A 14,223-nucleotide genomic window follows, 5' to 3' on the forward strand; every position below is an offset into this window, starting at 1 on the left:
ATGCATGATGCTGTGTAAAAGGAGAAATAAACACCTACTACTACAGCACATGCATGATGCTGTGTAAAAGGAGAAATAAACACCTACTACTACAACACATGCTTGATGCTGTGTAAAAGGAGAAATAAACACCTACTACTACAACACATGCTTGATGCTGTGTAAAAGGAGAAATAAACACCTACTACTACAACACATGCATGATGCTGTGTAAAAGGAGAAATAAACACCTACTACTACAACACATGCATGATGCTGTGTAAAAGGAGAAATAAACACCTACTACTACAACACATGCTTGATGCTGTGTAAAAGGAGAAATAAACACCTACTACTACAACACATGCATGATGCTGTGTAAAAGGAGAAATAAACACCTACTACTACAACACATGCTTGATGCTGTGTAAAAGGAGAAATAAACACCTACTACTACAACACATGCTTGATGCTGTGTAAAAGGAGAAATAAACACCTACTACTACAACACATGCATGATGCTGTGTAAAAGGAGAAATAAACACCTACTACTGCAACACATGCATGATGCTGTGTAAAAGGAGAAATAAACACCTACTACTACAACACATGCATGATGCTGTGTAAAAGGAGAAATAAACACCTACTACTACAACACATGCATGATGCTGTGTAAAAGGAGGAATAAACACCTACTACTACAACACATGCATGATGCTGTGTAAAAGGAGAAATAAACACCTACTACTACAACACATGCATGATGCTGTGTAAAAGGAGAAATAAACACCTACTACTACAACACATGCATGATGCTGTGTAAAAGGAGAAATAAACACCTACTACTACAACACATGCATGATGCTGTGTAAAAGGAGAAATAAACACCTACTACTACAACACATGCATGATGCTGTGTAAAAGGAGAAATAAACACCTACTACTACAACACATGCATGATGCTGTGTAAAAGGAGAAATAAACACCTACTACTACAACACATGCATGATGCTGTGTAAAAGGAGAAATAAACACCTACTACTACAACACATGCATGATGCTGTGTAAAAGGAGAAATAAACACCTACTACTACAACACATGCATGATGCTGTGTAAAAGGAGAAATAAACACCTACTACTACAACACATGCATGATGCTGTGTAAAAGGAGAAATAAACACCTACTACTACAACACATGCATGATGCTGTGTAAAAGGAGAAATAAACACCTACTACTACAACACATGCATGATGCTGTGTAAAAGGAGAAATAAACACCTACTACTACAACACATGCATGATGCTGTGTAAAAGGAGAAATAAACACCTACTACTACAACACATGCATGATGCTGTGTAAAAGGAGAAATAAACACCTACTACTACAACACATGCATGATGCTGTGTAAAAGGAGAAATAAACATCTCAGCCAACAAATAATACAGCACAGTCCAATATTCCCATGCAACTCAACGATACACAGCGATGATACCTTGTTTGGCATGAGAAGGATACAAAGCGATGATACTTTGTTTGGCATGAGAAGGATATATAGCAGTGATACTTTGTTTGGCATGAGAAGGATACATAGCGGTGATACTTTGTTTGGCATGAGAAGGATACAAAGCGATGATACTTTGTTTGGCATGAGAAGGATATATAGCAGTGATACTTTGTTTGGCATGAGAAGGATACATAGCGGTGATACTTTGTTTGGCATGAGAAGGATACAAAGCGATGATACTTTGTTTGGCATGAGAAGGATACATAGCGGTGATACTTTGTTTGGCATGAGAAGGATACAAAGCGATGATACTTTGTTTGGCATGAGAAGGATACATAGCGGTGATACTTTGTTTGGCATGAGAAGGATACATAGCGGTGATACTTTGTTTGGCATGAGAAGGATACAAAGCGATGATACTTTGTTTGGCATGAGAAGGATACATAGCGGTGATACTTTGTTTGGCATGAGAAGGATACATAGCAGTGATACTTTGTTTGGCATGAGAAGGATACATAGCGGTGATACTTTGTTTGGCATGAGAAGGATACATAGCAGTGATACTTTGTCATGAGAAGGATACACAGCAATGATACTTTGTTTGTCATGAGAAGGATACATAGCGATGATACTTTGGCATGAGAAGGATACAGGGGGGTGATACTGCTCAGGAAGTCCTTGTTGTGCACTGCTGGAAAGCGGGCTACGCTGCCCCCCGCTGGCCAAAGGAGAAAGTGCACCTCACAGTTGAATCCCAAAGTGAAGTACAACACTTCAATCAATCAATCAATGTTTGTTTATATAGCCCTACATTTATAGTTAATACTTTCAACAAAGTAGACATAAGAAATAGGCTGAAACACACATGTCAAAACTATCCATCTTTTCTAAGCGTTCCCAGCAGCCGGAGCGCTGGCTACTTACACCTTTTATTATTTGTTCAATTCAAAGAAATGTCTTGTCATCAGACGAGAGACACGATAGGAAAAATCCCTCTGACTGGCGTAGAAAGGGCACTTTGACCTCTAGGATGGTCAGATGAAAGGTCACAAGGCCAGGGCAAGGGACTACTAAATCAAGATAAGAGAGAGATTCTGACCGGCTCCGAGTACTAGCTCCAGTCCACGTCTGCCACCAGACCAAGGTCACTGAGCAGAGACTAAGTTTGTACCTCCTTGCTACAGGATATGGAATGTTCAGTCCTCATGTTCTCCAGGTCCAAGTCCTCATGTTCTCCAGGTCCAAGTCCAATGATAATATGCTGGAAAAGTCCATTCATGCTCAAGTCGTACAGAAGTTTCTTTAGCGCAAAAATAGGACTAAAGTGCTTTCATTTGCACTTGAATTTTAATGACAGTTTTGTTCAACATTCTTATTGCTACCATGATATCATTTTATGAAAAAAGAGGATTATTTGAGTCCCCTCAGTTTATTTGGTTAGTACACATTTTTCTAATCAGCCTGACCTAAGCCTAAAGTATGTTTCATCATCTTTGTGATGAGCACATTTGTATGATCATTTGACGAGGTGGTCAGCTGTTTGGAGGTCACATGCCGTTGTTGAGGGTCATCAAAATCAGGAGTAAGATGACTCATTCAGTGTTAACCCTATTGGAGTGGGCCCCGGGCCCCGGGCCCCTCTGTAGTGGAACACTTGTGTCCCCAGCTGGAAAAGGTTAGGAAACCATATTGGACTTCGCATAACTTGGAATCAGAACAAAGTGTGAGATTGGAACTCCTATTTGAAATCTTCTCATGGAAATACGAAGGAAGAAGATGAAATGACATTCTAGAGAACCTTTTAAAGAAGTAGAAGATGAAATGACATTCTAGAGAACCTTTTAAAGAAGTAGAAGATGAAATGAAATTCTAGAGAACCTTTTAAAGAAGTAGAAGATGAAATGACATTCTAGACAACCTTTTAAAGAAGTAGAAGATGAAATGACATTCTAGAGAACCTTTTAAAGAAGTAGAAGATGAAATGACATTCTAGAGAACCTTTTAAAGAAGTAGAAGATGAAATGAAATTCTAGAGAACCTTTTAAAGAAGTAGAAGATGAAATGACATTCTAGACAACCTTTTAAAGAAGTAGAAGATAAAATGACATTCTAGAGAACCGTTTAAAGAGGTAAAAGATGAAATGACATTCTAGAGAACCTTTTAAAGAAGTAGAAGATGAAATGACATTCTAGACAACCTTTTAAAGAAGTAGAAGATGAAATGACATTCTAGAGAACCGTTTAAAGAGGTAAAAGATTAAATGACATTCTAGAGAACCTTTTAAAGAAGTAGAAGATGAAATGACATTCTAGAGAACCTTTTAAAGAAGTAGAAGATGAAATGACATTCTATACAACCTTTTAAAGAAGTAGAAGATGAAATGACATTCTAGAGAACCGTTTAAAGAAGTAGAAGATGAAATTACATTCTACAGAACCTTTTAAAGAAGTAGAAGATGAAATGACATTCTAGAGAACCTTTTAAAGAAGTAGAAGATGAAATGACATTCTAGAGAACCTTTTAAAGAAGTAGAAGATGAAATGACATTCTAGAGAACCTTTTAAAGAAGTAGAAGATGAAATGACATTCTAGAGAACCTTTAAAGAAGTAGAAGACATAAATGTAGAATTAGACGTGACATTCTAGAGAACCGTTTAAAGAGGTAAAAGATGAAATGACATTCTAGAGAACCTTTTAAAGAAGTAGAAGATGAAATGACATTCTAGAGAACCTTTTAAAGCAGTAGAAGATGAAATGACATTCTAGAGAACCTTTTAAAGCAGTAGAAGATGAAATGACATTCTAGAGAACCTTTAAAGAAGTAGAAGACATAAATGTAGAATTAGACGTGACATTCTAGAGAACCTTTAAAGAAGTAGAAGACATAAATGTAGAATTAGACGTGACATTCTAGAGAACCTTTAAAGAAGTAGAAGACATAAATGTAGAATTAGACGTGACATTCTAGAGAACCTTTAAAGAAGTAGAAGACATAAATGTAGAATTAGACGTGACATTCTAGAGAACCTTTAAAGAAGTAGAAGACATAAATGTAGAATTAGACGTGACATTCTAGAGAACCTTTAAAGAAGTAGAAGACATAAATGTAGAATTAGACGTGACATTCTAGAGAACCTTTAAAGAAGTAGAAGACATAAATGTAGAATTAGACCTGACATTCTCGAGAACCTTTAAAGAAGTAGAAGACATAAATGTAGAATTAGACGTGACATTCTCGAGAACCTTTAAAGAAGTAGAAGACATAAATGTAGAATTAGACGTGACATTCTCGAGAACCTTGAGCATCTGCCGTTCAGAGTTCCTGGAAGTGGTGAACAACTTTGAGAGCTTCCGGAAGCGATGGCTGCAGGCGGAGTTGGAGATGAAGAAGTACAAGGAGCTGCTGGTCAAGTCGGACGTGGCCAAAGCTGCTCTGGAGGTCAAACTGAAGCACGCCCGCAACCAGCTGGACGTGGAAATGAAGAAGCGCTACAAGATGGAGGGTGACTACCATTACCTGGCAAGGAACTTTCTTTCTTCATCCTTGCTTCCAAAAAAAGACCTGAACGTGGCTCTGTGCTGACTGAGATCCATGCTTTTATTCTGACAGCAGCGGCAGATGCAGCTCATGTGCGACATCCTGGTTCACGACAGCAGATCCAGCGCCTGCTTGAACGAGGAGCAGAGATCTCTTCTGGCCGCCTTCGACCACAAAGGACCCAACGTGACTCTGCAGCGCAGCAGCAAACGGTGACATGACTGATGTGTGTGACCCTTTCAAAGTAAAAGTTGCATAAATCAACTATTTCTGCTTCAGATTGTCTGCCATCGACGAGTCATCCTTCTTGTCGCACTCCGACATCAGCTACGACCGGACAGATGACGACATGGTAAAGTTGTGATCGCACGCTACTTTGGCTCGCTAAGCTCGTCTTCTTGGACTTTTTAGGACCTGGACTCTGCTGTCATCAAACCTCTGCGCTCGCGTGCGCGAGAGAGGAGGGTAATCTCACCTTCCCACTGACCGGCTGGACACCAAACAGGAAGTTTCTCAAACAATTCCAAAATGTTTCTCTGCTTCTAGCGCACGTCCATGAGTGTCAGCCTTGCTGCCCCCGTAGGAAGGCTCGGGCGAGGCGGCAATATTTCTGCCGAGCTCCTGGAGTCCAAAACCCTGGGCAAGGTAGGAAAACAAAATATGAGGATGATAACTGTTACAATAACCATACATATCTACATACATATACACACGTATATCGTCAATGTGTATGTGGGTGGAACCAAAATATGAGGACAATCAATCAATCAATCAATCAATGATTTTTTATATAGCCCTACATCACTAGTGTCTCAAAGGGCTGCACAAACCACAAAACAAACCACTCTGACATCCTCGGTAGGGCCCACATAAGGGCAAGGAAAACTCACACCCAGTGGGACATCGGTGACAATGATGACTATGAAAAACCTTGGAGAGGGCCGCATATGTGGGCAACCCCCCATTGTTTAATTTCATTAGAACACGCCTCCAGCTGACTACAGTCCGGCATGTTGGTCAGCTTTAGGGGCATGTAGAGTTGGGTGTCATCAGCATAACAGTGAAAGCTAACATGTATGATGTCACCTAGCGGCAGCATGTAGATGCTGAAGAGTGCAGGGCCAAGGACCGAACCCTGGGGAACTCCACACGTTACCTTAACATAGTCCGAGGTCACACTGTTATGGGAGACGCACTGCATCCTGTCAGTAAGATAAGAGTCAAACCAAGACAGGGTTAAGTCTGACATACCAATTCGTGTTTTGATACGTTCTAATAAAATGTTATGATCGACGGTATCAAAAGCAGCGCTAAGATCGAGGAGCAGCAATATAAATGACGCATCAGAATCCATCATTAGAAATGGATCATTAGTCATTTTTGCGAGGGCTGTCTCAGTAGAGTGATTTGCCCTGAAACCGGATTGAAAGGTTTCACATAGATTGTTAGACGCTTAGTGTTCATTTAGCTGCTCTGCAACAATTTTTTTTGAGGATTTTTGAAATAAAGGGAAGGTGAGACACCGGTCGCTAGTTTACCATGAGGTCAGGATCGAAGTTAGGTCTTTTAAGGAGAGGATGAATAACCGCTTTTTTGAATGCTAGGGGAACAGTGCCCGAGGAAAGTGATAAGTTTATAATATTTAGCACTGATGGACCTAATAATACAAAGAGCTCCTTGATAAGTTTCCCAGGAATTGGGTCGAGTAAACATGTTGTTTGTTTTATTCCATTTACACGTTGTAACAATTCTTTTAATGTTATTTCCTCAAAACAAGAGAAAGAGAAAGGGCAGTATATACCGTCGTATCTGTGTTAATAGAACCCAGTTGTAGCTGGGACGCATTGTCTTTAATCTCCTTTCTAATGACTTCAATTTTCTTATTAAAGAATGTCATAAAGTCATCAGCTGAGTGGGTGGAGCTACTGGAAGGAGTCCCTTGTTGGGTTAGCAATGCTACCGTACTAAACAAAAATTTAAGATCGTTTTTATTAAGGTGGATGAGATTTGAGTAATATTTAGCTTTAGCTAACGTAAGCATGTGTTTATAAGTTATTAAACTATCACTCCATGCTTGATGGTGCACCTCAAGTTTAGTCGTGCGCCATTTGCGTTCCAGCTTTCTACATAATAATTTCTGAGCTCTAGTTTCTTCTGTAAACCATGGGGTACACTGTTTTGGAGCCTTTTTTAACTTCAGCGGTGCTATACTATCAATGGTTTGGCGCAGGGCGTTGTTAAAGTTGTTAGTGAGGTTATCAATAGAGCCCACATACTTTGGGAATGGTGCCATTACCGAGGGCTTTAGGCCAGCAACAGTTGTCGTTGTGGCAGTATTAATGTTGCGGCTGCTGTAGCAGTTATTATTATTATTCGCTTGACGAACATGAGTATGAACCTCAAATTTTATACGGTAATGATCCAACATTACTTTAGTATACGGGAGTATCATAACTTTGGAAACGGTGATACCCCTGACAAGCACTAGGTCTATCGTATTACTGTTGCGATGCGTGGGTTCATTTATTATTTGTGTAAAACCACAGCTATCTATTATAGTCTGGAACGCCACGCATGGTGGGTCCGATGGGGTATTCATATGGATATTAAAGTCCTTCATTATAATTATATTATCGGCGTGCGTCATTAGATCAGCAACGAACTCTGAGAATTCATTGATAAAGTCCGAATAGGGCCCTGGGGGGCGGTAGATAACAGCCAGGTATAAAGGCAGCGGTGTGACATACCTCATAGTAAGCACCTCAAACGATTTATATGTATTATTTATGTTAGGACTTAGGTTAAAGTTTTTGTTTATTAGTGCGACCCTCCACCCCTTTTAAGGGGACAGGCAATATGCGCATACGTTTAGTTAGGAGGAGATGCCTCATTTAGCGCAAAAAAGTCGTCTGGTTTAAGCCAGGTCTCGCTGAGACTGATGACGTTAAGATTGTTGTCTATAATGACCTCATTAACTAATAACGTTTTGGGAGACAATGATCTTACGGTATGTTTAAAAAGCCTATAATATAGGTAGTGGGCTGTTTTTTAAGGAGTTTTTGATCAAATTATCCGTTGTAGCAATATCAATAATGTCGCGTTTATTATGCGTAGTGCACTTCAAATAATTACGACTATATCTAGGAATAGATATGACGGGAATTTTATGATTGTTTGCTTGGTGCTTTGATAAACTGAACACATCATAATTTGCCACCTTAGTAGAACGCATGTCCAACTCTGAAACAGTCATAGCAGAAAAAACTTGTCTAACATAACTGACTCCTTACCTAGACCAGTAGGCTCATGCCTTCGATTTAGATCCGGCTTCAGGATGGAGGGAAGGGGTGTTCTGTGGGGATTAGCCTTTAGCTTTGTTGTTAGCCCCGCTCGTCATCCGCTTTTCTGCTTCTGATCACACCGCTTGCGTCTGTTCCATAGACGGCCTCCGCTGGTACTATACTCCGCTGCTTCACAGGCCGCTGGATGTAGCCGGCGAAGTATTCCCATGCTAGCTAGTAGGTCCAATAACTCTTGCAACAAGTGTACATATCTACATACATATACACACATATATCGTCAATATGTATGTGGCTGGAACCAAAATATGAGGACAGTAACTGTTGCAACAAGCGTACATATCTACATACATATACACACATATATCGTCAATATGTATGTGGCTGGAACCAAAATATTAGGACAATAACTTTTGCAACAAGCGTACATATCTACATACATATACACACATATATTGTCAATATGTATGTGGCTGGAACCAAAATATTAGGACAATAACTTTTGCAACAAGCGTACATATCTACATACATATACACACATATATTGTCAATATGTATGTGGCTGGAACCAAAATATGAGAACAATAACTTTTGCAACAAGCGTACATATGTACATACATATACACACATATATCGTCAATACGTATGTGGCTGGAACCAAAATATGAGGACAATAACTCTTGCAACAAGCGTACATATCTACATACATATACACACATATATCGTCAATATGTATGTGGGAAAAAGGCAAACCATTAGAAAACGGTGCTAACTTTATTTCATGTTTGAATTGAAGTTGAAATGTGAAAGTAATTAGTGACAAAGTCATTCCAAAGTTTTAATTTGTCATCATTTGCATCACCATGGCTTCCACTTTTGGAAGAGCCAAATGTTCAAAGTGTTGATGAGCTGACTTTGTCAGCTAGACTTTGCTGGAAGGAAGGAAGGGGGGGGGGCAATGACCCCAGGCAACGTGCTTTATCAGTATCATCCCTGATAAAGCTCCCTTCCAAAACGTCTTCCTTGTTCCTGACGTCCTCATTTTCATTTGTAAAGACTTTTGAGTCTTTTTGGCACTCCGCTCTTGAACGACTGTTGCTGATCAACTTAAAAGTATTACTGATTTTACTTTCATTTCAGTTTTCAGTATCAAACGGTTCCAGTCGGTCTAAAAGTTAGTGTACTCTGAGCAAATGAAGCGCTTCAAACCTTTAGTGTTGGACTCTGAAGAATGTTGTCTGAAGTGGATGTATATTCCTCAATGTTCTGCAGAGGTGTACTTGCTACTATTTGGAGTGGCGGTGGGAGCTTTTCTTCTTCCTAAAAGAAAGCAAACATTAGTTTTCCAGAAGTCCTTGACTTGATCCTCCTCAAGCTCAGGTCGCTTGCAAGTCGTGGAAGTAAACCTTAGAAAATGTTTGGACCTCAGGAGGTGGAGACCATGGTCAGGGCGTCGGTGGAGATCCCCGAGACCGGCGGTGAGGTTCCCTTGGCGGTCGGCGTCCTGCGGGAGGAAGCAGGCACTTCCACGCAGGAGACTGCTGGAGGTTTGACAACATCAGCATTAGAAAACATGAACCCACAATTAAGTGCCTTGCTCAAGGGCCACATGTGTTGCTTGACGATCCACAGACCAAAGGTCCGTGTGGGACCAAGTGCAGATGAGAAAACACCTCTTCCTCTCCAAGACGGTGAGTTCTCTTGGCCGCATCCCAACTTCCTGTTCCCTCAGCAGCTCCTTCCTCCCTCAGGTGATCCGCCCCGAGATGTGTCTGCCTTGCGGAAAAAGAATCCGCTTTGGCAAGATGGCGCTCAAGTGCAGAAAGTGCCGCACTGTCGCTCATCCCGAGTGCAAGCAGAAGTGTGGCGAAAGCTGCCCCGATGGCGTGGCGCCAACAGGAAATGCTGAGATGGTGAGCTCTTCTCACTAAACCGCCGCATGGCAGAGGCCCACCTTCTGTTCTCCCGACCAGGACTGCCTGGAGGCTTTGGCTCCTCCCACTCATCCCAGGGTTCCTGCGCTGGTCATGGAGTGTGTGCGAGAGATCGAGAGGCGGGGCTTACAGGAGGTGAGCTCAGTGCCTCCAGACTGTCCCAGGCTTGCAGCGAGACCTCTACAGGGTTCCTGGTGTCCAGACTCAGACTGTCCTATGTTTGCAGCGAGGCCTCTACAGGGTTCCTGGTGGCGAGCGGCAGGTGAAGGAGTTGCGGGATCGCTTCCTGGCTGCTAAAACGCCGCTTCAGCTGGGGAAGGTTGCAGACATCCACGTGGTCTGTGGCGTCCTCAAAGATTTCCTGAGGAAGCTCAAAGAACCACTGGTCACCTTCCGGCTCCATCGCAACTTCATGGAAGCTTCTGGTACGGTATTGGCCCCGCCCGCACGACCACACCATGATGTCATAACTTCAACCTGCTTCTTGTCAGAGATGAGCGACGAGCATCACTCGTCGGCCGCCATGTTTCAAGCCGTCGCTGAGCTGCCCAAGTCCAACCGAGACACGCTGGCCTTCCTCATGCTTCACTTCCACAAGTCAGTCCTACGTCTCTACGTGTGTGTGAGATATCATGTGCGATACAGGCCGCCTCTCTACCTGTGTGCGCGATACAAGCAGTGTGTTTACTTGTCTGTGAATCCATGTGCGATACAAGCAGGCCAGTAGCGTGTTTACGTGTGTGTGATATGTGCGATACAAGCCGGCCAGCAGCATGTTGACTTGTGTGAGATATCATGTGCGATACAAGCAGTCCAGCAGCGTGTTTACTTGTGTGTGCGTGATATCATGTATGATACAAGCAGGCCAGCAGTGTGTTTACTTGTGTGATATCATGAGTCATACAAGCAGTCCAGCAGTGTTTACTTGTGTGATATCATGTTGATACAAGCAGGCCAGCAGTGTGTTTACTTCTGTGATATCATGTGTGATACAAGCCGGACAGCAGCATGTTTACTTGTGTGGGATATCATGTGCGATAGAAGCAGTCCAGCAGCGTGTTTACTTGTGTGTGTGTGTGTGTGATATCATGTGTGATACAAACTGCCCAGAAGTGTTTACTTATGTGATACAAGCAGTCCAGCAGTGTGTTTACTTGTGTGATATCATGTATGTTACAAACAGGCCAGCAGTGTGTTTACTTGTGATATCATGTATGATACAAGCAGTCTAGCAGCATGTTTACTTTTGTTTGTGTGTGTGTGTGTGTGTGTGTGTGTGTGTGTGTGTGTGTGTGTGTCTGTCTGTGATATCATGTGCAATACAAGCAAGCCTGCAGAATGTTTACTTGTGTGATACAAGCAGAGTGTTTACTTTTGTGTGTGATATCATGTTAAAGTTAAAGTACCAATGATTGTCACGCACGCACACACACACACACGCACGCACACACACACACACACACACACACACACACACTAGGTGTGGCGAAATGATCCTCTGCATTTGACCCATCACCCTTGATCACCCCCTTTGAGGTGAGGGGAGCAGTGGGCAGCAGCGGTGGCCACACCCAGTGCGATACAAGCAGAGTGTTTATTTGTGCAAAGCTGAGATGTTAACATCTAAATGTCCTCCAATAAACACACAATTTCTTCCATTTTACTTAAGTCATTTACAAAGTGTAAACATGCTAGGCTATAGGCTACGAGGAGCTAGCAGCTACACAACAGCTAAGCACACAATAGCGTAATAGTAGAGCAATAAAATGTGTCAACACCAACAAGTATCAACTAGTTCCAGTTCCACACAGTAGTGTATGAGAGACTTATCAAAGGTGTCCGCATCATTCATCTTCAAGTTGAATAAGTTGAATCATTGTGGCCACTAGGTGTCACCAAAGAACAATTGCTACTCCACTTCAACTGAAAGACAGCATATTGCAGACAGTTACTAATAAACAGTGGAGTATTTTTCATGTTGTGTGTTTGACTCTTTTCACTTGATGCAACATTGCACACTCCCAAATGATCCAGCTGATATCCTAGTCACATGAGAAGTCACCAAGACAATTTGATAGTAGTTTAGACAAGTTATCAGGAGTTTCAGGAAAGGAACTCCTTCTTAATGCTTGGTAGAAACAGGAAGTCATCCACGACTCCTTCCTGTCCCTGTATTCAGGAGAGGTATACTTCTCCAGACTTTCAGGGTCTTCAGTCCACAAAGCTTCTTACTTTCCCTTTCAGGGTGATGCAGAGTCCTCTGTGTCAGATGGACCACAAGAACTTGTCTCGGGTGTTTGGACCCACTCTGGTGGGGCACGGCATGTCTGAACCCTCGCCGTCGACCATCATGCAGGACACAAACGTGCAGCCCAAGGTCGGCGGCCTCCTCAGGCCTGGACTCTTTTGGGTTTTTTCTCCCCTGTTGACTCTGTGCTTTTTCAGGTCATCTGTCGCTTGTTGTCTCTCCCAGAAGACTACTGGAGGCGGGTCCTGAGTGTCCAGACAAAAACCACCAACCCTGCCCCAGGTACGCTTTCACTTCTTCCCTCCAAAACCATGGTCTCCTTCCAACGGCTGCCAACAGGAAGTGTGTCTTCAGCTCGCTTCTTCAAGCCGCTAACCTCTCCTGAGATGAAGAGCTACACGGCCCTGGGCTCCAATCCGGGTCGCATCAAAAACTTGGGCAGTGCTTTCAGCAAGTAAGAAGCTTGATGATGATGATAATGTCATCTTATTGATTACTCACGTTGTTGTTAGGATGTCATCTTACTGATCACTCACGTTATGTCATCTTACTGATCACTCATGTTGTTATGAGCTCTTACTGATCACTCATGTTGTTATGTCATCTTACTGATCACTCATGTTGTTATGTCATCTTACTGATCACTCACGTGATGATGATGATGTCATCTTACTGATCACTCATGTTGTTATGTCATCTTACTGATCACTCATGTTGTTATGTCATCTTACTGATCACTCATGTTGTTATGTCATCTTACTGATCACTCATGTTATGTCATCTTACTGATCACTCATGTTGTTATGTCATCTTACTGATCACTCATGTTGTTATGTCATCTTACTGATCACTCATGTTGTTATGTCATCTTACTGATCACTCATGTTGTTATGTCATCTTACTGATCACTCATGTTGTTATGTCATCTTACTGATCACTCATGTTGTTATGTCATCTTACTGATCACTCATGTTGTTATGTCATCTTACTGATCACTCATGTTGTTATGTCATCTTACTGATCACTCATGTTGTTATGTCATCTTACTGATCACTCATGTTGTTATGTCATCTTACTGATCACTCATGTTGTTATGTCATCTTACTGATCACTCATGTTGTTATGTCATCTTACTCATCACTCATGTTATGTCATCTTACTGATCACTCATGTTGTTATGTCATCTTACTCATCACTCATGTTGTTATGTCATCTTACTGATCACTCATGTTGTTATGTCATCTTACTGATCACTCACGTGATGATGATGTCATCTTACTGATCACTCATGTTGTTATGTCATCTTACTGATCACTCATGTTGTTATGTCATCTTACTGATCACTCATGTTGTTATGTCATCTTACTCATCACTCATGTTGTTATGTCATCTTACTGGTCACTCATGTTGTTATGTCATCTTACTGATCACTCATGTTGTTATGTCATCTTACTGATCACTCATGTTGTTATGTCATCTTACTGATCACTCATGTTGTTATGTCATCTTACTGATCACTCATGTTGTTATGTCATCTTACTCATCACTCATGTTGTTATGTCATCTTACTGATCACTCATGTTGTTATGTCATCTTACTGATCACTCATGTTGTTATGTCATCTTACTGATCACTCATGTTGTTATGTCATCTTACTGATCACTCATGTTGTTATGTCATCTTACTGATCACTCATGTTGTTATGTCATCTTACTGA

The 14,223-nt window shown here is 41.6% G+C and overlaps 1 protein-coding gene across 1 annotated transcript in view; it reads left to right on the plus strand.

Annotated features, from left to right (window-relative positions):
- The window catches only part of LOC133547805 (rac GTPase-activating protein 1-like), a 46,567-nt gene that overhangs the window by 28,010 nt on the left and 4,334 nt on the right, over positions 1-14,223 (plus strand). The window contains exons 3-16 of the mRNA XM_061893320.1: positions 4,805-5,007; positions 5,098-5,237; positions 5,305-5,377; positions 5,437-5,490; positions 5,572-5,670; positions 9,754-9,871; positions 9,957-10,015; positions 10,076-10,237; positions 10,298-10,393; positions 10,485-10,683; positions 10,750-10,855; positions 12,503-12,635; positions 12,704-12,788; positions 12,846-12,960. Coding sequence (XP_061749304.1) covers positions 4,805-5,007; positions 5,098-5,237; positions 5,305-5,377; positions 5,437-5,490; positions 5,572-5,670; positions 9,754-9,871; positions 9,957-10,015; positions 10,076-10,237; positions 10,298-10,393; positions 10,485-10,683; positions 10,750-10,855; positions 12,503-12,635; positions 12,704-12,788; positions 12,846-12,960 — 1,642 coding nt within the window. The remainder of the gene's footprint in view (positions 1-4,804; positions 5,008-5,097; positions 5,238-5,304; positions 5,378-5,436; positions 5,491-5,571; positions 5,671-9,753; positions 9,872-9,956; positions 10,016-10,075; positions 10,238-10,297; positions 10,394-10,484; positions 10,684-10,749; positions 10,856-12,502; positions 12,636-12,703; positions 12,789-12,845; positions 12,961-14,223) is intronic.

Source organism: Nerophis ophidion, unplaced genomic scaffold, assembly GCF_033978795.1.
Source record: "Nerophis ophidion isolate RoL-2023_Sa unplaced genomic scaffold, RoL_Noph_v1.0 HiC_scaffold_185, whole genome shotgun sequence".
NCBI lineage: Eukaryota > Metazoa > Chordata > Actinopteri > Syngnathiformes > Syngnathidae > Nerophis > Nerophis ophidion.